This window comes from Staurois parvus, unplaced genomic scaffold (genome assembly GCF_062004578.1).
Source record: "Staurois parvus isolate SC_StPar_1 unplaced genomic scaffold, SC_StPar_1.0 ptg000965l, whole genome shotgun sequence".
NCBI lineage: Eukaryota > Metazoa > Chordata > Amphibia > Anura > Ranidae > Staurois > Staurois parvus.
In genome coordinates this window covers 1,531,539-1,553,397 of record NW_028318761.1, presented here as the reverse complement: position 1 = coordinate 1,553,397, position 21,859 = coordinate 1,531,539, and the positions used below count along the sequence as shown (strand labels likewise).

Genomic DNA, 21,859 nt, shown 5'->3' with positions numbered 1-21,859 from the left:
TTCAAGTGTGCATAGATGGTAAGCATCAAAATGTTTTCTCTTCAGGGAAGTCCATAACATACAACACTACTAACACTTGGAAATAAATAATTTCTCTGTTAGCAATCCAAAACTTAAGTAACGTAGTTAAACAGTAGTACAGTGGTTCAACACCAATCTGACCACGGTTTCCATATTTATCAAAGATATCACATTTGCCTTAGCTAATGGCTAGGGAGCCTTCATATGAATAGTTCAATTTGACTAAGGCTATAGCCCCCAATGTATTAGGGGCCTGGCACTTTTTCTGTTGTGTGTCTATCAATGTTTTTGCTGAGCAGTGGTTGTTAGGAACGGCGGAGGAATTTCATAAATTTTTTAGTTCAAAATGGCTAAAGCAGGATTGGACAATAACAGTGCACCTGTTGTGGCAGATATTTGCTTAAATATCACATTCCAAAAATGGGTAAGGTCTAGAATATATGCTATATGTTACCTACCTGGTCTCCAGCAGAGGGCTGAGTTCTTTGGTGAAAATTTGGACAGTTGGTAGGGAGTAAGGTACCATCTAGTGGTTCATTTTTGAAGTAATTCCCAATGATTCATGCAGTAGGGAACTTTATATATATTATTTACTGTAAATGCCCAGAGCCATTGAGAAGGAGTAAAAGATTGATGAAGGTCTGATTCCCATTAATAAACATAATTTTGTGTTAAAGGAGATTATAAAATAAGGAGAATTCTCTAATGTTTGAGGAGTTGGAAGAAGGATACTGTATGTCCATGATGATATTTCAATGGAATCTTTGGGAGGGTGGTATTTACATAGAAAATTGATTATGCAGATATATTTTTAAGTTATCGATCTTGGCAAGCCCATATTCTGTTCTGAGCTCCAATATGTCTTTTAACGTATTGCCTTTGAAGAGGTCTTCTATCCATTTAATTCCAAGGTCCACCCAATTTCTAAGTTTCAAGTAAGGGATGAGAAGATCCAGAGTTTCTAACAGGACCTTGATGATATGTTTTGGACTATTTGGGGAGGTGTTATGTAGAAGTGTTCTCCAGTCTAGCAGGCTTGGTTGTGCATTTGGAGGTAGTAAGACCAGGTGAATTGCTTTCCAAGTATCTCAAATAAGTAGTAGTAAGAGATTGGAAGATTTTGTCTGATATTTTTCTATTGCCACTCATAGGGTCTTGGAATGAAGTTGTGGCCAGTATTTTAATTGAGACAAGTGGGTGGCTTTATAGTAATCCTGAAGGACTACCAAACCTATTCCTCTCACTTTTCAATGGCAGATAAGATGTACATGTCAGTATCTCACCCTCTTGCATTGCCAAATGTAGCAGGGAAGTATTTTGGATAGAAGTCGTAGTATTCCTGTTTAGGAGGAATTGGTAGAGTGTGAAAAACACAATATTTTAGGAAAGATTACCATATTAAATCTGGCTATTCTACCTGTCCAGGATATTTCAAAAGGGGATAATCTTTGAAGTTCTGTTCTGATATCTTCCATAAGTGGGTTATAGTTGGCCTCCAATAAAGATGATATTGAGGGTGTCAGAACTATACCTAAATAAGGAATGCTATGATCAATCCAGGAGTAAAGTGGTTGGCTTGCTAGTGTTGTGAATGAATTTATGTACCCCATAGGTTTAAGATCAAGGATTTGGTGAATTTGACCTTATAATATGAAAGGGTGCTAAAGTGTGTTCAAATCTGGTGGGCAGCAGGTAGTGAAATAAGTAGGTTGGTTAATAAAAGGATCACGTCATCCACAAATAGGTTGATGACATGGTTTGTGGTGTTCATGCGGAACCCAGAAATAAGAGGGTTGTGACAAATAGTCTCTGCTAGCGGCTCTATCATTAAATTAAATATAGATGGTGACAATGGGCATCCCTGTGTACCATTTGAGATCTTAAATGGTTTAGCTAATAACCCTAAGGTACAGTGGGGATCGAAAGTTTGGGCACCCCAGCTAAAAATTTGTATTAATGTGCATAAAGAAGCCAAGGAAAGATGGAAAAATCTCCAAAAGGCATCAAATTACAGATTAGACATTCTTATAATATGTCAACAAAAGTTAGATTTTATTTCCATCATTTACACTTTCAAAATAACAGAAAACAAAAAAATGGCGTCTGCAAAAGTTTGGGTACCCTGCAGAATTTATAGCATGCACTGCCCCCTTTGCCAAGCTGAGACCTGCCAGTGTCATGGATTGTTCTCAATCATCGTCTGGGAAGACCAGGTGATGTCAATCTCAAAGGTTTTAAATGCCCAGACTCATCTGACCTTGCCCCAACAATCAGCACCATGGGTTCTTCTAAGCAGTTGTCTAGAAAACTGAAACTGAAAATAGTTGACGCTCACAAAGCTGGAGAAGGCTATAAGAAGATAGCAAAGCGTTTTCAGATGTCAATATCCTCTGTTCAGAATGTAATTAAGAAATGGCAGTCATCAGGAACAGTGGAAGTTAAAGCAAGATCTGGAAGACCAAGAAAAATATCAGACAGAACAGCTCGCAGGATTGTGAGAAAAACAATTCAAAACCCACGTTTGACGGCACGATCCCTCCAGAAAGATCTGGCAGACACTGGAGTTGTGGTACACTATTCCACTATAAAGAGATACTTGTACAAATATGGTCTTCATGGAAGAGTCATCATAAGAAAACCTCTTCTATATCCTCACCACAAAAATCATCGTTTGAACTTTGCAAATGAACATATAGACAAGCCTGAGGCATTTTGGAAACAAGTTCTGTGGACCGATGAGGTTAAAATTGAACTTTTTGGCCGGAATGAGCAAAGGTACGTTTGGAGAAGAAGGGGCACAGAATTTAATGAAAAGAACCTCTGTCCAACTGTTAAGCATGGGGTTGGATCAATCATGCTTTGGGGTTGTGTTGCAGCCAGTGGCACAGGGAACATCTCACGAGTAGAAGGAAAAATGGATTCAATAAAATTTCAGCAAATTTTGGATGGTAACTTGATGCCATCTGTGAAAAAGCTGAAGTTAAAGAGAGGATGGCTTCTACAAATGGATAATGATCCTAAACACACCTCGAAATCCACGGGGGATTACATCAAGAGGTGTAAACTGAAGGTTTTGCCATGGCCTTGACAATCTCCTGACCTCAACATCATTGAAAATCTATGGATAGACCTTAAAAGAGCAGTGCGTGACAGACAGCCCAGAAATCTCAAAGAACTGGAAGACTTTTGTAAGGAAGAATGGGCAAAGATACCTCAAACAAGAATTGGAAGACTCTTGGCTGGCTACAAAAAGCGTTTACAAGCTGTGATACTTGCCAAAGGGGGCAGTACAAGATATTAACTCTGCAGGGTGCCCAAACTTTTGCAGACGCCATTTTTTGTTTTCTGTTATTTTGAAAGTGTAAATGATGGAAATAAAATCTAACTTTTGTTGACATATTATAATAATGTCTAATCTGTAATTTGATGCCTTTTGGAGATTTTTCCATCTTTCCTTGGCTTCTTTATGCACATTAATACAAATTTTTAGCTGGGGTGCCCAAACTTTCAATCCCCACTGTATATGCCTGGGTGGATGGAGTTGTGTGTAACACCAGGATAGCTGATAATATTGGTCCTTTAAAACCCAATTTTTCTAGTACCAGTCTCATATATTGCCAGTGTACCCTATTGAACACCTTCTCTGCATAAATAAAGAGAAGCAGAGAAGGCATTTGATTTGTCTCTGCATGGTGTAGGACAATAATAATGCACCTAGTGGTGTCTTCTGCATGTCTATTTTTTTGTGAAGCCCATTTGGTCTGGTTTTACTAAAGTAGGGATAATATCTATCAGGCAGTTTGCCAGCAACTTAGCATGGATTTTCATATCTGTATTTAATAAGGATATTGGCTGAAAATGTGCTGGTGAGGTGGGATCTTTACCCAGTTTAGAAATTGTGACCACATAGGCTTTCAAGGATCCTCCAAAGTGCATCTTGGAACAATAGTCTTAAGTAAGGGGAGAAAGTCTGTTTATAGAGTTTATAATACTTGGTAGTGAACCCGTCCGGTCTTGGAGATTTACCAGACGGAAGAAAATATACAGGTGAAACTCGAAAAATTTGAATATCGTGCAAAAGTTCATCTATTTCAGCAATGCAACTTAAAAGGTGATACTAATATATGAGATAGACTCATTACATGCGAAGCAAGATAGTTCAAGCCGTGATTTGTCATCATTGTGATGATTATGGCTTACAGCTCATGAAAACCCCAAATCCACAATCTCAGAAAATGAGAATATTCCATGCAATCAATAAAACAAGGATTGTACATATCGGACCTCTGAAAAATAGAAGCATGCATATGTACTCAGTACTTGGTTTGGGCCCATTTTGCAGCAATTACTGCCTCAATGCGGCGTGGCATGGAAGCTATCAGCCTGTGGCACTGCTGAGGTGTTATGGAAGACCAGGATGCTTCAATAGCGGCCTTCAGCTCTTCTGCATTGTTCGGTCTCATGTCTCTCATCTTTCTCTTGGCAATGCCCCATAGATTCTCTTCTGGGTTCAGGTCAGGCGAGTTTGCTGGCCAATCAAGCACTGTAATCCCACAGTCAATGAACCAGGTTTTGGTGCTTTTGGCAGTGTAGGAGGTGCCAAGTCCTGCTGGAAAATGAAGTCAGCATCCCCATAAAGCTCGTCTGCGGAAGGAAGCATGAAGTGCTCCAAAATCTCCTGGAAGCGTCTTACCTGGGCTAAAGAAAAACAGACCTGGTCTGTTGCTCAGTGGTCCAAAGTCCTCTTTTCTGATGAGAGCAACTTTTGCATCTCATTTGGAAACCAAAGACCCCGAGTATGGAGGAAGAATGGAGAGGCCCAAGGACCCCGAGTATGGAGGAAGAATGGAGAGGCCCAAGGACCCCGAGTATGGAGGAAGAATGGAGAGGCCCAAGGACCCCGAGTATGGAGGAAGAATGGAGAGGCCCAAGGACCCCGAGTATGGAGGAAGAATGGAGAGGCCCAAGGACCCCGAGTATGGAGGAAGAATGGAGAGGCCCAAGGACCCCGAGTATGGAGGAAGAATGGAGAGGCCCAAGGACCCCGAGTATGGAGGAAGAATGGAGAGGCCCAAACTAGATTGTGGATTTGGGGTTTTCATGAGCTGTGAGCCATAATCATCACAATGATGACAAATAACGGCTTGAACTATCTTGCTTTGCATGTAATGAGTCTATCTCATATATTAGTTTCACCTTTTAAGTTGCATTATTGAAATAAATTAACTTTTGCACGATATTCCAATTTTTCAAGTTTCACCTGTATAACCTTTTAAATTGCAGGTACCATGAAAGGGGTATTAAGCAGTTCTAATTGATCATTTGATAGAGTGGAGATGTATAGCTGCATCAGAAAAGAGTGAATGGAGGTTTCTGAGGGCTGAGGGGTAGAGGTATCCTCTTTCAAGTTATATAGTGAGCTCTAGTAGTCTGCAAAAGTGTCCGCTATGGCTTGAGGATTTAAGAATTTCTTGCAAAAGGATGGTATAGGTATGGAATCCAAGCTATAGCTCTCTGTGCTTTAATTCTCTTTGCTAGGAATTTGTCTGCTTTGTTGTGATGGGCGTAAAAATTAAATCAAAGAAATTGGAGTAGTTTATCATGGTGTCTGTCAGGAGCCGCCACGATCCGCAGCTCGGCGCAGGTGCACTGTGCCCATTCACGCTAGTGTACGGGCACTAGGTTCTGGCCGGCCGCGGCAGAGACGGAATCCGTGCATGCGCACTCGAAGCCGAGGGTGCGAGCCTGGCACCAATGACAGCGCAGGGCGTGATATTTAAACCGCCCTGCACTGTCAGTAGTTGCCGTTTGGTCTCCCTGTGTTCCTGATTTGCTGTTCGTGATCCCTGATTGTTGCTGACTGGATTGTTCCTGACCTTGCTGTATTCTCCTGCTCTGACCCCTGGCTTGCCTGACCTCCCTCCTGGATGCCCCCTATTGGACCTGATATTCTGTTGCTGACCTGGCGTGTGACCTGACCATTCTCTGCCTGCTGCTTTGTACCGCACTGCTCCCACGGCTACCGACTCGGCTTGTCTGACCACGATCCTGCTCATCCATCCATCCACCTCGCTTTGGCATATCCGCCTCTTCACATCAGGCTCTCCCCCTGCAGAAACCTCTGGCGGATCCCTCTACCATGGGAGGGTGTACTCAGGAGCCGCGACCTGGTCTCAGTTCGCTCCAAGTCCATCCCCACCATCAGGGGCCCTGGTGAACCAGCGTACTGGGACTTAGACTCCGCGCTCTGGGGAAACCTAACCAGTGGGCTGCTACAGGTACCACCAGGCGGTTCTTTACAATACCAAATGGCCATGACTGAGCCTGGGAGAGGACCATCCCCATTGGAAGATATATGCCAGCACCTGGCAGCCCTGACCCAAGCCGTCAAGATGCTGCAAGATGGATATACCCATCTAGAAAACCGTATCCAGACATTGTCTGCACCTGTCGCCACCTCCCAGGGCCCGGCCTCCCCTGCCCCATCCGGGTAATCCCCAGGACCATCCACAGGGGCTTCAGCCGCACTGCCTACTTCTGAACCTCGCGTTACATTACCAGAATGCTTCCGCGGGGACCGAGCACCTTTCAGGGCCTTCCAGAACGCATGCCTCCTCTATTTCAAATTGCAGCCACGCACGTTCTCTACAGAATAAGTCAAAGTGGGGTTCATAATATCCTTGCTCCAGGATGAACCCCAAGATTGGGCTCATCGATTGATGGAGAACCACGACCCACACCTGGAAACAGTCACAGATTTTTTTGAGTCAATGGCCATAGTTTATGATGACCCGCAGCGGGCAGCCTCCGCAGAATCAGCCCTATACTCCCTTAGACAGGGCCGCTGGGCAGCAGAAGAATATGCATTGGAATTCAGACGGTGGATGGGGGATACAAGGTGGAACGCCGCCGCCCTACGCCACCAATTTCACGTAGGGCTCTCCGAAGCTCTTAAGGACGAACTAGCCCGAGTAGGTCTACCCGAGTCCTTGGAGGAGCTCATTGTCTTGGCCATTCAGATAGACCGCAGGCTGCGGGAATGCAGGTTTGAAAGAACCAGCCAGGGTCAGAGAACAACATGGGCACCCTTCCGGGGAACAGTCCAACCTACGCTAGAGGGGAACCGTACTCCAGAATTTTCCCAACCTCACCAAGGATGTCACACACCAACACCTGAACAGGAAGGACCTTCTGCCACAAGGAGACCTGACACCGTGCATTCCATGTGTAGTAACGGGTCACTAGACAAACTAGAAACAGTGTATTCAATTCAAAGCCAGCATGACTTTCCAATGCCCCATACACCCACTCTGCATAAGACATGCAGTGCAGGAAGGGGATGCCTAGAGCCCTCCCCACCTCTTTATACACCTCTACATTGAAGGGACATTGAAGTAAGAAGTGGTCCATACACTCCACTTCACCCCCACACTTCATCCTCGGACAACCACGGTCATCCAAAGGACGGTACTTCAGATTTTCCCTCACGTAGAGCCTGCTGTGGAACGCAAGCCAGGCCTGATCCCTAAATTTTAAGGCAATCCTCTCCATATTTAATAAACGTAGGCCCTCCCTCATAATCTGACCTGGGCAATCCTTCAAGGCCATGAAATGCAGAGGCCACGATCCTCTCCCTCAGGAGTCTCCCAGAGAGCGACCTGACCTCCTCCGCAGTCACACACCACCGCCTAAGAATCCTCAAGCAAGGGGTGACATAAGCCGGAAGCTTACCATGCTTGACCCGCAAGCTTCTCACTGGCCCGCCTCTCTCCCAGCAGCCCAGAAAAGGTCTAAACCAGATTTGAAAAAGGCCTACCCATGCAGGCGGGTTCTCTATTAGCATACTACCAACATTATGTTTTATAAACATCAAAGAGAAAAAAACAATCGGGTTGACCATAGCCTCACAATCCCTCTCATTAAGGGATTTGCAAGCTGTGGCCACCGACATAAAGGCCACACTAACCACTACACTGACCACTGCCCTTAGTGACCTGCGTGAGAATATCCGCACTATGGGCTCAAGACTAGACCAAGTAGAGTCGGCTGCCAGACAAAATAAGACCGCCATACTGCATTTACAGCGACAGTCAGAGTCGCACACCTCGACTATCCGGGAGTTTTACAGGCATATCGAGGACTTAGACAATTGTGGCTGCAGACACAATATTAGAATCCGTGGCATACCAGAATCCGTGGAAACCACTGACATTCCTAAGGCAGTAGTTACCATCTTTAATGACCTCTTAGGCCGCCCGTCAGTAACCCCGATTGACATTAAGCGTGTGCATAGGGCGATCCAGCCTAGAGGGGGTGAAGCTGACCCACCCAGAGATATTGTCTGCTGCATTTTCAGCTTCACGCTCAAGGAGGATATTCTCAGATGTGCTAGGGACAGAAGATTTCTGACTTACGAAGGGGTGGAAATAAAACTGTACCAGGACTTATCCAGAATGACCTTATGCCAAAGGCAAGCTCTGCGTCCATTACTTGACACGCTCCGCACCCGCAAGGGTAACCAATACCTCAGGGGTCAGACCCGCAATCACCGACCGGCGGATTTCCGTGGGGTCTCTATCGCTCATCTTTGCACCACTGACAGACAAGCCCTATCCATACTACAAATGGCCCCTCCTCCTGGACAGAGGACCTAATCTTCAGCTCGCCCACCGCGGTTTACACCCGGCATCTCGGTTCTCCCAACAGATCCCGCGATGACCCACTCTACGAGCTGGACCCCCACACACCACAATTGAATGTGGGCTTCTTAGTAGCTTGTCCCCCATTTGCTTCGTCCACTTTGTACCCCCAGAACCTCGTCCCACTAAATTGGATGTCGACTTGCTAATCCTGCAGAAGAGTCCAGATGAACTCTGCTCTCCTTTGTTCATTCCGACTGGCTCTACACAGATGGTGTCCTCAAACAAGACTACAACGGACTTAGTATAGTATACGAGGCATTTGGGAGTGTGTGGGGGACCTGGTACCTCTCACAGGGGGGGTCTGGGGGGTGGGGAGGCTGGATGCGGGGACTTAGCCGTGTTTTATGAGGGAATGGTTTAGATATTACTGCATTAAATTTGTTCTGGCCTGATGGGAGAACATCATCTCTCTCTGCCTCCTGCTGGGCTATCCCGTCCGGTCCTGCCTTCGTCTCCTGGCCTGTTCCTGCATTTTGACTTGGCTGAGAGGATGAACCAGGGGATACCCACACTGCCGATGCTTCCCCGGGGCCTGCCTTCCCCATGCCCCTGTGTTCTCCCCGGCCTCTCAGGTGCGCGAGAGGTGATGCTTGTCCCTTTTGATGATATAGGGCCCATAGAAAGCTTATTTGTACCTTTATATATAATACTTAGCCTTTCTAGTCTGAGATATATTGATTGGCGTTGACCCCAGGGTGATCCGAATGTTATCGTGGGATGTTTGGGACTCAATGTTGGGGTTTTTTTTAATGTTTTTTGCACTGACCTTTGTTGGTATTGCCTATGTTAACATGCTGATATTATGTTTTTTGTCAAGGGATGCTTGTAATACTCGTCTAGGCCTCACACAACCCCACGTAACGCCTTTTCCCCCTTAATTGTCTTGTCATCGTCTCAAAATGCTCTGATGCTTCATAAGCATTTGTCTCCTCTTCACCCCGATACTCTAGGCACATTTGTGGTGAAGGTAGCCCCTGACTGGCTTTACTCCACTCATACTGTATCCTTACCCCTGCACACCCATTTGTGTCCCACGTGTCTTTTTTACAACCTACTACTTCACTTCCAGGATCTATTCTACATAGTATTCCCCAAGGATATTCTGCTTTATAGGTCACTGTCGATTCCCTCCTCTTCAAACCCTACTTTTTAAATTTTTTTTTTTTCACGTTAGTGGCTACCGGCCAGAGGTGGTTCTTCTCTCGATTCGTCGTCTACCTCGTTCCCCACACAGTAAGCTCTGTGAGCTCTTACTGAACAGTTTTACGGCTAACATCACTGTCTCGACTCTTCCCTTTTCTTCTTTCGTCACCTTTTACGTTTCTTACCCTTCTCCTCTCCGTGTTCTTCTTTTCTCTCTCTGATTCTTCCCTTATTTACTTCTATCTTCATTTCTCACGCAGAATAGCGGGTCTCTTCCTCCAGCTGTTCACTCTTAGTATCTCAGCCTCTTGGCCTTTCCTTCTTTCCCCCCTGCCCCCCCCCCCCTTTTTTTTCCCTTCCCTCTCCCTTCTCCCTATTCCTCACCCCCAGAGCACTGCGTCCTCAGATTCCTGCAATACTGACTGGTTAACATGCTGTCCCCCACCTCTGTTGCGGGACAACTGTCTCTGAAAATCCTCTCACTTAATACCAAGGGTCTGAACACACCCGAGAAGCGTTCCATGTTACTCTCTTACCTGCATAAACAAAAAGCAGATGTAGTCTTCCTTCAAGAGACGCACTTTCACCGGGACTCCATTCCCAAGCTCTTTAATTTCCATTTTCCCATAGTCCACCATGTCACTAACCCTTTGGCCAAATCAAAGGGGGTGGCTATTTTATTCGCTAGACATCTTTCCTTCACTATGTCCGACTCCCTTGCAGATCCTGAAGGCAGGTACCTCTTCATAAAGGGCTCTTTTGCCAATAGACCCATTACATTTGCTCCTAACACCAAACAGGTCTCTTTCATACGCTCACTAACTACCACTCTAGCTGCTTTCCACTCCAGAGTACTGATATTAGGGGGCGATCTGAATGTCCCACTAAGTCCTCTGCTAGACTCCTCCTCAGGAAGCTCCTTCTTACCGTTTAAGGCCCTCAAACAAATTAACATACAACTTCAACACTGACAAGTGCACGACTCCTGGAGAACTCTCTATCCCACGGTGAAAGACTACACATTTTATTCCGCACCACATGACAAATACTCTAGAATAGACTATTTTTTTCTATCGCAATCAGATCTCCCGCTCCTCCATTCCGCATTTATAGAACCAATGGTTCTTTCCGATCACCACCCTATTACCATGACCTTATGGTTCCCAGATAAATACACACGCTCAAAATTTTGGTGCCTGGATGCCTCCCTTCTTGCAGACTCTGCAATCGAACAAGAGATCCACTCCAACCTAACAGAATACTTCTCCTTAAACTGCTCTCCAGATACCTCCCCCCTCACGCAGTGGGAGGCCCATAAGTGTGTTATTGGGGGTGTCCTCATAGCAGCTGCGTCGAAACGTAAAAGAGTTAGACAAGAGCGTTTGAGACGCCTCACGGATAAGATCCATTTATTGGAGAGAGCACATAAGCGGTCTCTGGCTGCATCGACCCTATCAGAACTTATGAACACGCGCTCACAACTTCTTGCAGAACTGGGGAAAGTGGTTAAGAAACGGTACGTTCTCTCACAAAAGCTATATTATGAATTTGCTAACAAGAGCGGAAAATTCCTTGCCAGAGCTCTCCGCGAGAGACGATCTAATATGACAGTACATAAAATTAGAGGTCCCAATGGTACTATGGCCACATCCAATCCTGATATTGCCTCCCATTTTGAGCACTTTTATAAATCCTTATACAACCTCCCCCCTGAATGTCCCCCTCCACACACTGTCCAATCCAGGTCTTCCTTGATTTCTGAATTCTTCATCTCCACGGCCCACCGGCCCTTTCAGAAGACCTGGTTAACTCTTTGGAAAAAGACCTGACTTTGAACGAGCTGCAGTGTGCTTTGAAGCAGATGAAGCCTGGTAAGAGCCCGGGTCCTGATGGCTTCTCAGCAGCCTATTATAAATCCTTTTTAGACATCTTGGGTACCCCTTTTCTTTCTGCGTTTAGTACTTTCTCTCATTCCCCCCAGCCCCAACACCGACTTTTAGAAGCCCACATAACAGTCATCCCCAAGGGTGACAAGGATAATACGCAGGTCTCTAACTACAGACCCATTTCCCTGCTAAACATGGACATTAAACTATTCACGAAGATCCTGGTCAATCGACTCCTCCCCATGTTTCCCTCCTTGATCAATTTAGATCAAGTGGGATTTATACCAGGTAGGGAAGCAAGGGACAATGCCATTAAGGCCCTTAATCTCCACCATTGGCTGAGTAAATCTAACACCTCCGGTTTTTTCCTTTCTCTGGATGCAGAAAAGGCCTTTGACAGGATTGCTTGGGATTATCTAAAGGCATCTTTGATGGCACTAGGACTGGGTGAGAAGATGCTCAACTGCAATATGACCCTGTACTCTGGCCCCACCGCTCGAGTCGGGGTCAATGGATACCTGTCGAATTCTTTTCACTTAAGTAACAGAACACGTCAGGGCTGTCCCCTCTCCCCAATCTTGTTTGTCCTATCCCTAGAGCCCCTACTACGCAAAGTTCGCTCAAATTCCGACATCAAAGGGATCAGGGTAGCGAATGAAGAATACAAACTCGCTGCTTACGTGGACGATATCCTCCTCATCCTTGCTGAGCCTCGCAACACTTTGCCTAATCTATTAAAAGATTTTTCTCTCTTTTGTTTCTTCTCAAATTTTAAAATCAACTTCTCCAAGTCCTTTGCCCTTAACATCACCGTACCCTCAGAATCGGTTTCTTTCTGTGAATCCCATTTCCCGTTTCATTGGGAAAAAGATTCCCTTTCCTATCTTGGCGTGCAGTTCACCCGCAACCTCGACGATCTGTATGCAAAAAATTTCCTTCCCACTCTCCGTTCTCTTCAAGAGGACCTCCATAAATGGCATTGTCCTTGCTTTTCATGGTTTGCAAGGGCAGCAATAATTAAAATGAATATACTCCCCCGCCTCTACCTTTTTCAAATGCTGCCAATCCACCTACCTGTTGCTTTTTTCACATCTTGCAGAAAACTCTACACTCAATTCCTATGGAACCATAAGCGCCCGCGCATTGCTTTCTCTCAACTGACTCTTCGTAAACTTAGATGTGGAATTGGGCTCCCTGACCTTCACCGGTACTACTGGGCATGCCACCTTACTCATATAATGGACTGGCACATTCACTCTACCTCGAAAGAATGGGTCCGCCTAGAAAATGCCTTCTCACACTCACCCCTGACATTGATTCCATGGTTCCTGCCGAAGCATACACCTCAAGAGCTCCACACCCACCCCTTGGTGGGGCCCAGCTTAAATATTTTCCGTCTGACTTGACTTGCAAATCTGCATCCATCTCTGAGTCACCGAATCTCTTAAACTCTATTCGTCTCAATCCTGACTTCTCCCCAGGCATGTACAAAGCTTTCCCATCTGAACAATGGCCACATGACCAGGTCTTGGTTAAACACTTTATCCACGAAGGCAAAGTGAAATCGTTCCGCAAACCGCTTGAGAGCCTGGATATCTGTGATTTTCCTTTCTGGGCCTATCTGCAGATAAGACACTTTCTGCTCTCACACAAACCGTTTCTTGATCAGACTTGTCCCCTCACTCCTTTTGAATCTCTATGCTCTAAAGCGGAACCACGCAAACATTTGATTTCGGAGATTTACCCCCTCCTCGTTGAGAGCAGGACTTACGACTCTTTACCCTCCTGCCGTGCATGGAACAGAGACCTGGAAGAGAGTCTGTTGGACTCCGACTGGGACCAAATATTCATGTATGCCCATAAATGCTCCCTCGACCCAGGAAAACGGCTATAAATTGGCTTCGAGATGGTACCGTACCCCGTCGAGAATCTCTCATTTCAACCCATCTTTCCCCAATAGCTGTTGGAGATGTGGAACATCAGATGGGTCCTTTCTCCACATTTGGTGGTCCTGTCCGAGTATCCAACCATTCTGGCAGGAGGTCCACAGGCTTGTAGTGTCTGTAACCACCTTGCCCCTAGCTCTGTCTCCTCCCAGTTCCTTCTCCATCATTCCCCCCTTCCCAGGGGACAATACTTCAAATCCCTAGCCATGCATATGGTCAATGCAGCCAGACTCTGTCTTCCAGCTCTTTGGGGCTCCACTCGCCCTCCCTCCATACGTGACTGGCTGACCCGGGTGAGTAAAATTGCAGAAATGGAGGAACTGATTGCGACTGCACTTGACTCCCTCACTAAATTATCCCACATCTGGGCCTGCTGGACTTATTTTACTACTACCCCTACATAGCAGTCCCTCATGGACCAACCCACCTGATTTAACTTAGTTCTTTGGTGGGTGCTGCTCCATTACATTAGACCATATGGTAGGCAACTTCCTCCCCTTCAGGGTTTTACCCCCATCCATCTGCTCCGGTTGATAGACTAATGCTTAATTCCACCCACATAAGACCCTTGGTATTGAGGATAATACAAATTCCGTCCATTCTACATTTGAAGGCCAGATCACTGTAGGAAGCTTGTTTAGACCTGATGGATAATGTGAATATCTGCCACAGGATACGCCATAAAAAAATAATATCATCTGCAAATAGAGCTACACAGAGTGGAAGCCACTGGTCTACCATTAATAAAGCCAGCCTGGGCAGTATGGATAAGGGAGGGTAATATTGCAGCCAAGAGGGATGTGACTATTTCAGAGAGTATTTTAGTGTCTACATTTAGGAGGGATAAAGTTCAGTATGACCCCGATTCAGTGGGGTACTTGCCCTTATTAGAAATCAATTTCATAGTCTTGGTGACCCATCAGAATTTGTGGGTCCCCCTCCTAAACCCCGTTATATACTGTCAGTAGCTGAGGGATGAGAGAGTCCATCATCTCATAAAATGCTGGTGTGTAGCCATCAGGACCAGGTGATTTCCCACTAGGTAAGCCTTTAATCACCTCAGACTCTTCCTTTAATAAAATAGGGACATTTACAGATTGCAGGTGGGAGGGGCCAATGGTGAGTAAATTAAGTGAGTCTAAGAATTTTGTGGTCACCTCAAGGTCTTGGATCTAGATATAGAGTGGCACAAATATCTTCCAGTATTTTATTGGTTTCTTCTGAGGAGGAGACAAGGGTAGCAGAAGTATCCTTTAGGGAGGCTACATGAGTTGGTTGGAGACCCTTTGCTTACCCACCTTATCACTAGAGATGAGCGAATTATTCAAAAATTCAATTTGGCTGATTCGCCGAATTTCAGGAAGAAATTTGATTCGATGCGAATTTATTCGCTACGAAGTTAACTTATAAAAAGGGTTTCTAGGCTTCAGAGAGCCTTTAAATTAGTGCAGAACACTGTACCTTTAATTTAAATGCCCTTGGAGATGAGGAAGGAGAAGGAGAAGGATGAGAAGAAGGAGAAGGATGAGAAGAAGGAGAAGGAGAAGGATGAGAAGAAGGAGAAGGATGAGAAGAAGGAGAAGGATGAGAAGAAGGAGAAGGAGAAGGAGAAGGAGGAGAAGGAGAAGGAGAAGGATGAGAAGAAGGAGAAGGATGAGAAGATGGAGAAGGAGAAGGATGAGAAGAAGGAGAAGGAGAAGGATGAGAAGAAGGAGGAGAAGGATGAGAAGAAGGAGAAGGGTGAGAAGAAGGAGAAGGATGAGAAGATGGAGAAGGAGAAGGATGAGAAGAAGGAGAAGGATGAGAAGATGGAGAAGGAGAAGGATGAGAAGAAGGAGAAGGAGAAGGATGAGAAGAAGGAGAAGGAGAAGGATGAGAAGAAGGAGAAGGATGAGAAGAAGGAGAAGGATGAGAAGATGGAGAAGGAGAAGGATGAGAAGAAGGAGAAGGATGAGAAGAAGGAGAAGGAGAAGGATGAGAAGAAGGAGAAGGATGAGAAGAAGGAGAAGGATGAGAAGAAGGAGAAGGAGAAGGATGAGAAGAAGGAGAAGGAGAAGGATGAGAAGATGGAGAAGGAGAAGGATGAGAAGAAGGAGAAGGAGAAGGATGAGAAAAAGGAGAAGGATGAGAAGAAGGAGAAGGATGAGAAGAAGGATGAGAAGAAGGAGAAGGATGAGAAGAAGGATGAGAAGAAGGAGAAGGATGAGAAGAAGAAGGATGAGAAGAAGGAGAAGGATGAGAAGAAGAAGGATGAGAAGAAGGAGAAGGATGAGAAGGATGAGAAGAAGAAGAAGGATGAGAAGAAGAAGAAGGATGAGAAGAAGGAGAATTCCAAGCCGGCAAAAAGTGTATCTGCAGAGCTCCGCTATTTCTTAGGCTATTTCTGACAGTTCTGTGACATTCACTTCATACAGCGGTTGAAACATTGTATCTATTTGTTTCCATAAATGGATACATTTATGGAAACAAATAGATACAATGTTTCAACCGCTGTATGGAGTGAATGTCACAGAACTGTCAGAAATAGCGGAGCTCTGCAGATACACTTAGCGGAGCTCTGCAGATACACTTTTTGCCGGCTTGGAATTATTCTTATTTTCATCCTACTTCTTCTTCTTCTTCTTCTTCTTCATCCTCATCCTCATCCTCTTCTTCTTCTGAGGATGAGGATGAGGATGAAGAAGAAGAAGAAGAAGTAGGATGAAAATAAGATTAATTCCAAGCCGGCAAAAAGTGTATCTGCAGAGCTCCTCTAAGTGTATCTGCAGAATAGAGGAGCTCTGCAGATACACTTTTTGCCGGCTTGGAATTATTCTTATTTTCATCCTACTTCTTCTTCTTCTTCTTCTTCTGCTTCTTCATCCTCATCCTCAGAAGAAGAAGAAGAGGATGAGGATGAAGAGGAAGAAGAAGAAGAAGAAGAAGTAGGATGAAAATAAGAATAATTCCAAGCCGGCAAAAAGTGTATCTGCAGAGCTCCTCTATTCTGCAGATACACTTAGAGGAGCTCTGCAGATACACTTTTTGCCGGCTTGGAATTATTCTTATTTTCATCCTACTTCTTCTTCTTCTTAGAAATCATGGAGGGGTCTGAAATTCACATTGTAGGTGCATTCCCACTCTGAGAGACAGAATTTAAAAAACAATTCAGGAAATCACATTGTATGATTTGTAAAGAATGTATTTGTCTTCCACGGCTGAACAGAAGTATTTGAACACCTGAGAAACAGCAAGAATTCTGCCTCTCAAAGACCTGTTACTGCACCTTTACAAAGTCCACCTCTACTCCACTCATTCATCTAACTTAGCAGCACCTGTCTGAGATCTTTAAAGACACCTGTCCACCCCACAGTCAGTCAGACGCCAAATACTACATTGGGCAAGACCAAAGAGCTATCAAAAGACACCAGAGACAAAATTGTGGACCTCCACAAGGCTGGAAAGGGCTATGGGGCAATTGCCAAGCAGCTTGGTGAAAATAGATCAACTGTTGGAGCAATTGTTAGAAAATGGAAGGGCTAAAGACGACTGTCAGTCTCCCTCGGACTGGGGCTCCATACAAGATCTCACCTCGTGGGGTATCACTGATGATAAGAAAGGTGAGGAATCAGCCCAGAACTACAAGGGAGGAGCTGGTCAATGACATGAAGAGAGCTGGGACCACAGTTTCAAAGGTCACTGTCGGTAGAACACTATGCCGTCATGGTTTCCAATCATGCATTGCACGGAAGGTTCCCCTGCTCAAGTCATCACATGTCCAGGCCCGTCTGAAGGTTGCCAATGACCATCTGGATGATCCAGAGGAGGCATGGGAGAAAGTCATGTGGTCAGATGAGACCAAAGGAGAACTTTTTGGTCTAAACATCACTCGTAGTGTTTGGAGGAAAAAGAAGGATGAGTTGCATCCCAGGAACACCATCCCTACTGTGAAGCATGGGGGTGGTAACATCATGCTTTGGGGGTGATTTTCTGGGAAAGGGACAGGATGACTGCATTGTATTAAGGAGAGGATGAATTGGGCCATTTATTGTGAGATTTTGAGTAACTTTACACCTTCTTTCATCTTCCTGGAGCTGATTGTTGGCTGAGTCCGTGCCATTTTGGCTATTCTTCTATCCATTCCAATGGTAGTTTTTCGCTTTCTTCCACGACTTTCAGGTTTTGGTTGCCATTTTAAAGCATTTACAATCATTTTAACTGAGCAGCCGATCATTTTCTGCACTTCTTTATATGTTTTCCCCTCTCCTATCAACTTTTTAATCAAGGTACGCTGTTCTTCTGAACAATGTCTGGAACGACCCATTTTTCTGAGAATTTCAGAGAGAAATGCACTGTAACCAGCATGTACAACATTTGCTGCCTTCCTTCCTTAAATAAGGGCAATAATTGCCACCTGTTTATCAAAGAATGAATGACCTCACTAATAGAACTCCACACTGCTATTATTTTGAACACGCCCCTTTCAGTGAGTGATTCAATGACACAGAATCAGCAGCATGCATGTCATGACTGTGGGGTCTGTTGGATTTCTATGACTCTACTACACCTGCTAGGAAATTATTTGCCATGTAGAAATATCATTTCCACCAAAAACAGTGATTGATCCGGTTAGTGATGTCTGACTGCTAGTATTTTGAACACAACTGTATATTAATTTGGTTCTTGCTGGTGAGCACTCACTTTATGCAGCTTGCTCTGGATTCGGATGTCCTGAATAGATGCCAATATCAGAAGGCTCTTCTATTGAAGGGACCACATCTGATGATAGAAGATCGCAGAGCTGATACAATACATAGAGCTTGTATGTGGTTTATAACTGATGCAGCCATACCTTCTGGTGAGTGCAGTGTGGAGGTGGTGGTGGACACAGTGGAAGCGTGTACAATAGTATTTGAATCACCTGGATGTCACTTAAGGGAATAACACCCACAAACTTGAATTTATATTATATATGATTCATAGTTCTTCCTCTCACAGATATTGATCAGGAATTGGTAGGAAATGGTCATTATAGATGGGAACTCACCATTTTGTGCTCTGCTTTCATGGAGGTCATTTGCAGGTCCCATCAGACCAATCAGTGTAAAGACTTTAATGGAGACATCCAGAGCCTCTTCTTCTCCATATGTGTCTATCAGGAGGTCCTTGGTGGTGATCCAGTCTGCATTCTCTAGTCTTCCTCGAGGGATGGGATGTTTATCTCCATAGGAGAAATCAGACAATCTGTTCCTAAATCTCTTGAAGTCACATTCTTTCAGATCCTCCAGAGAATATATGATAAGATCCCCGGGGGTTACATTCTTCTTTCTCCCAACACCAAGAGCCATCCCTGCAGACAGGAAAATTCCTAATCATAAACATTCATCCTGATTGGACGATTTCTGACACATGACAGCAGAAAAGTCTGTAATGGCAGCCAGCAACACTATAAAGAGCATATAGAAAGGAAAGGAAAATATCCCCCAATATAGCTATATGTATATTACCCTATGGAGAGATTGGCTTCTTGGTGATAATCCTACATGCCTACCTCTAGAATGGTGACTTTCCACTCTGATGGATGAATATTGGCTGCAAACACCTACAGTCAGGGTCTATTGATAAAAACATTATCTTCACAAATAATCCCCATAATGTGTCTAACAGGCTTACTTCCTATGATCATCTACTCCATTTGGTGGCCAAAATACAGTATTTTCTTGAAATACCTCATTCAGGAAGATCTGGCTTTAAGACTGCTAGATGGAGCTACTGATCATATGAATTATTATCACCCCAATATTATTTTCATTTTTTCTTTATGTAATCTTTTCCAGCAAGTTACAGGTAATAGGTAATAAAGGTTTAGGTGTCACATAGACAACAATTAGTGGAATACATTGTAATTGAGATGTCATCATTAGATATACAGCATGAATACCAGGGATTATACATAGTAACATACGACAGTGTAATATTTCTATTTGTCAGATCTGTATAACAATAGTCAGTGCCTAGGGTAGGTAGTGTGAAATATCAACTGTAACATTGGGAGAAAAAGAATTTCAAAGAAGCAGTCATTTTCATCAAGCCCTGTTCACATCCAATGATTTGGGATCATGGGCTGAATTGCTCGATTCTGCCTGCGATTCCAAATCACACTGCAGTGCTGCACACGTTTGTCTGCCATTCACTTTTAATAGTACAAGAATGCAGTGTGGTGTTTCCATGATTGTCACACAATTTATCATGTAGCAATCAGAGCAATGGAGAACCCAGAAGTAGATTCAATGTCAATCACGATGAACGCCAACCACCAACCTGAATGAAGAGAAAAAATCTTGATGTTTACTGAACACATCCTTTCCCATGTCCCATTGTGTCACTGAATGATACCACCTCATGTTTACCTGTCATTCAGCACTCTCAAAAAAGGTAAAAAATAGGAAATAGGACAGGATAGGAGAGCAGACATGTTTGGTCAAAGGGGGCTTCCATATTACAATAAGCTCCTCCCCCCGCAGATCCCCACCACCACAGTCCAGGGTTGTGGGGAAGAGGCCCTTGTCCCCATTAACATGGGGACAAGATGCTTTGGGGGAGAGTCTCCCTCTTCCAAAGCCCCCATGTTGAGGGCACATGGCCTGGTATGGTTCAGGAGGGGGGCTGCTCACTTGTCCCTCTTTCCTGGCCTGCATTCTTGGATAAGGGCCTGTTATGGATAGGGGGGGCCCATGTTATTTTCTAATGCCGGCTCTTCTTTTGTTTACATTATGCTGTCAGCAGGGAATCCCAGTGACAGCAGAGCAGTCATAGTTGTTAAGGATGCAGCTCCGTAACAACAAGCTGTTCACAAATCAGTTTGGATCATTTGTTATTTCAGATGTTTCAAACATCCAAATGAAATAAATTAATTGTGTTGTTTCATTATAATTTATTTTGGCTTCATTGTAATTTGTTACTATTGTTTTTCAGATATTTGGATACATCCGAATCTACAAGTAACAAAAATTTTGTACGAATTTCGATTCGTACCAAAATTAAAAAAACAAAACCACATATGTCTACACAAACTCATAGCAATTTTTTCATGCGTAGACATCCTACTGTATATGTATGGATGACCATTTTTTAACATCAGGTTTAATAATTGTTTCATAGTAAAATAAAAAAAACTATCAGTTCATAAAAAAACCTTATCCCTTGAATAGTAATGTGTTGGATCAGTGTGAACTCCAATTACCTGCAAATTTCCCAACTGAAGAAGGCTCCTGAACTCTTCTAATGGGTGGAGTGGCCAGATGTCTACAGGATATGTCCAGACTACAGAGATATAGGACATCCTATCATCTAATTAAAGTCTATGGTGATGTGAGATGAAGAAAAGACATTGGAAAGGATTGTCAGGATCAGCATTCATACCTGGTGAGGAGGAGGATGCAGAGGAAGAGGTCCCCAAGGAGATTACCTGAGATGACATCACCTGGAAGGAGCACAAGCATTAATAAACCCATTTGTAGAGTGATGAATAGAAACAATAAGGAGGATTTTGTTCCCTTAAGTGGATAACAATTGGCTGCCTGGTTGTCCAATCAGAGAATAGCAGATTTGGATAGGCTTCTGTCATTTACAACCCATAACTAGGCGTGTCAATCAGTACCTTCATTCTGGCATTCATCTGATTGGTATATTGTTTAGGGCCAGACATGAGTCTGTTGTACTTGTAGAGACCAACTCCACAAATCTGTGCCATTCATAACTAAGACTGGTACTAATCAAAACCAAAGTATCAGCCAGCAAGTTGTCTGCAGAGATGTCAGGTGATACGTCAGGTTTGTGGTCACCTAGGAGAAGGGAGGTGAAGATTTAAGGGACAGTTAGGGTCAGGGGGTTGGGAATAAGATTAGGCATGAAGGTTGGGAGAAGGGACGTAGTACGTTTCAGGGTGATAATAAGAGGACATGGGGGATAACAGGGAACCCCAACATCTAACACTTGGATCTGGGTGTCTAAATTACCATCTTGTGATATATTCGGGTTCCTCTCTTCATCTGGATCTACTGAGATGTTGGATGTGTAAGGACATTGTAAGTAGAATTCTGTTCTACTCAATCAATTTATTTCCAACATTTTGTAATACTCAGAATTGTACAGAATCCACAGAGTCGTCTGAACATCCATC

At 44.3% G+C, this 21,859-nt stretch overlaps 1 protein-coding gene across 1 annotated transcript in view; it reads right to left on the bottom strand.

Moving 5' to 3' along the window:
* The window catches only part of LOC149441639 (NACHT, LRR and PYD domains-containing protein 3-like), a 36,943-nt gene extending 15,513 nt beyond the window's left edge, over window positions 1-21,430 (bottom strand). The window contains exons 1-3 of the mRNA XM_089657128.1: window positions 21,338-21,430; window positions 21,100-21,160; window positions 18,725-19,027 (exon numbers count right to left, since the gene is read on the bottom strand). Of these exons, the coding sequence (XP_089513254.1) occupies window positions 18,725-19,027; window positions 21,100-21,160; window positions 21,338-21,430 (457 nt within the window). The remainder of the gene's footprint in view (window positions 1-18,724; window positions 19,028-21,099; window positions 21,161-21,337) is intronic.
* Between the last annotated feature and the right edge of the window lie 429 nt (window positions 21,431-21,859).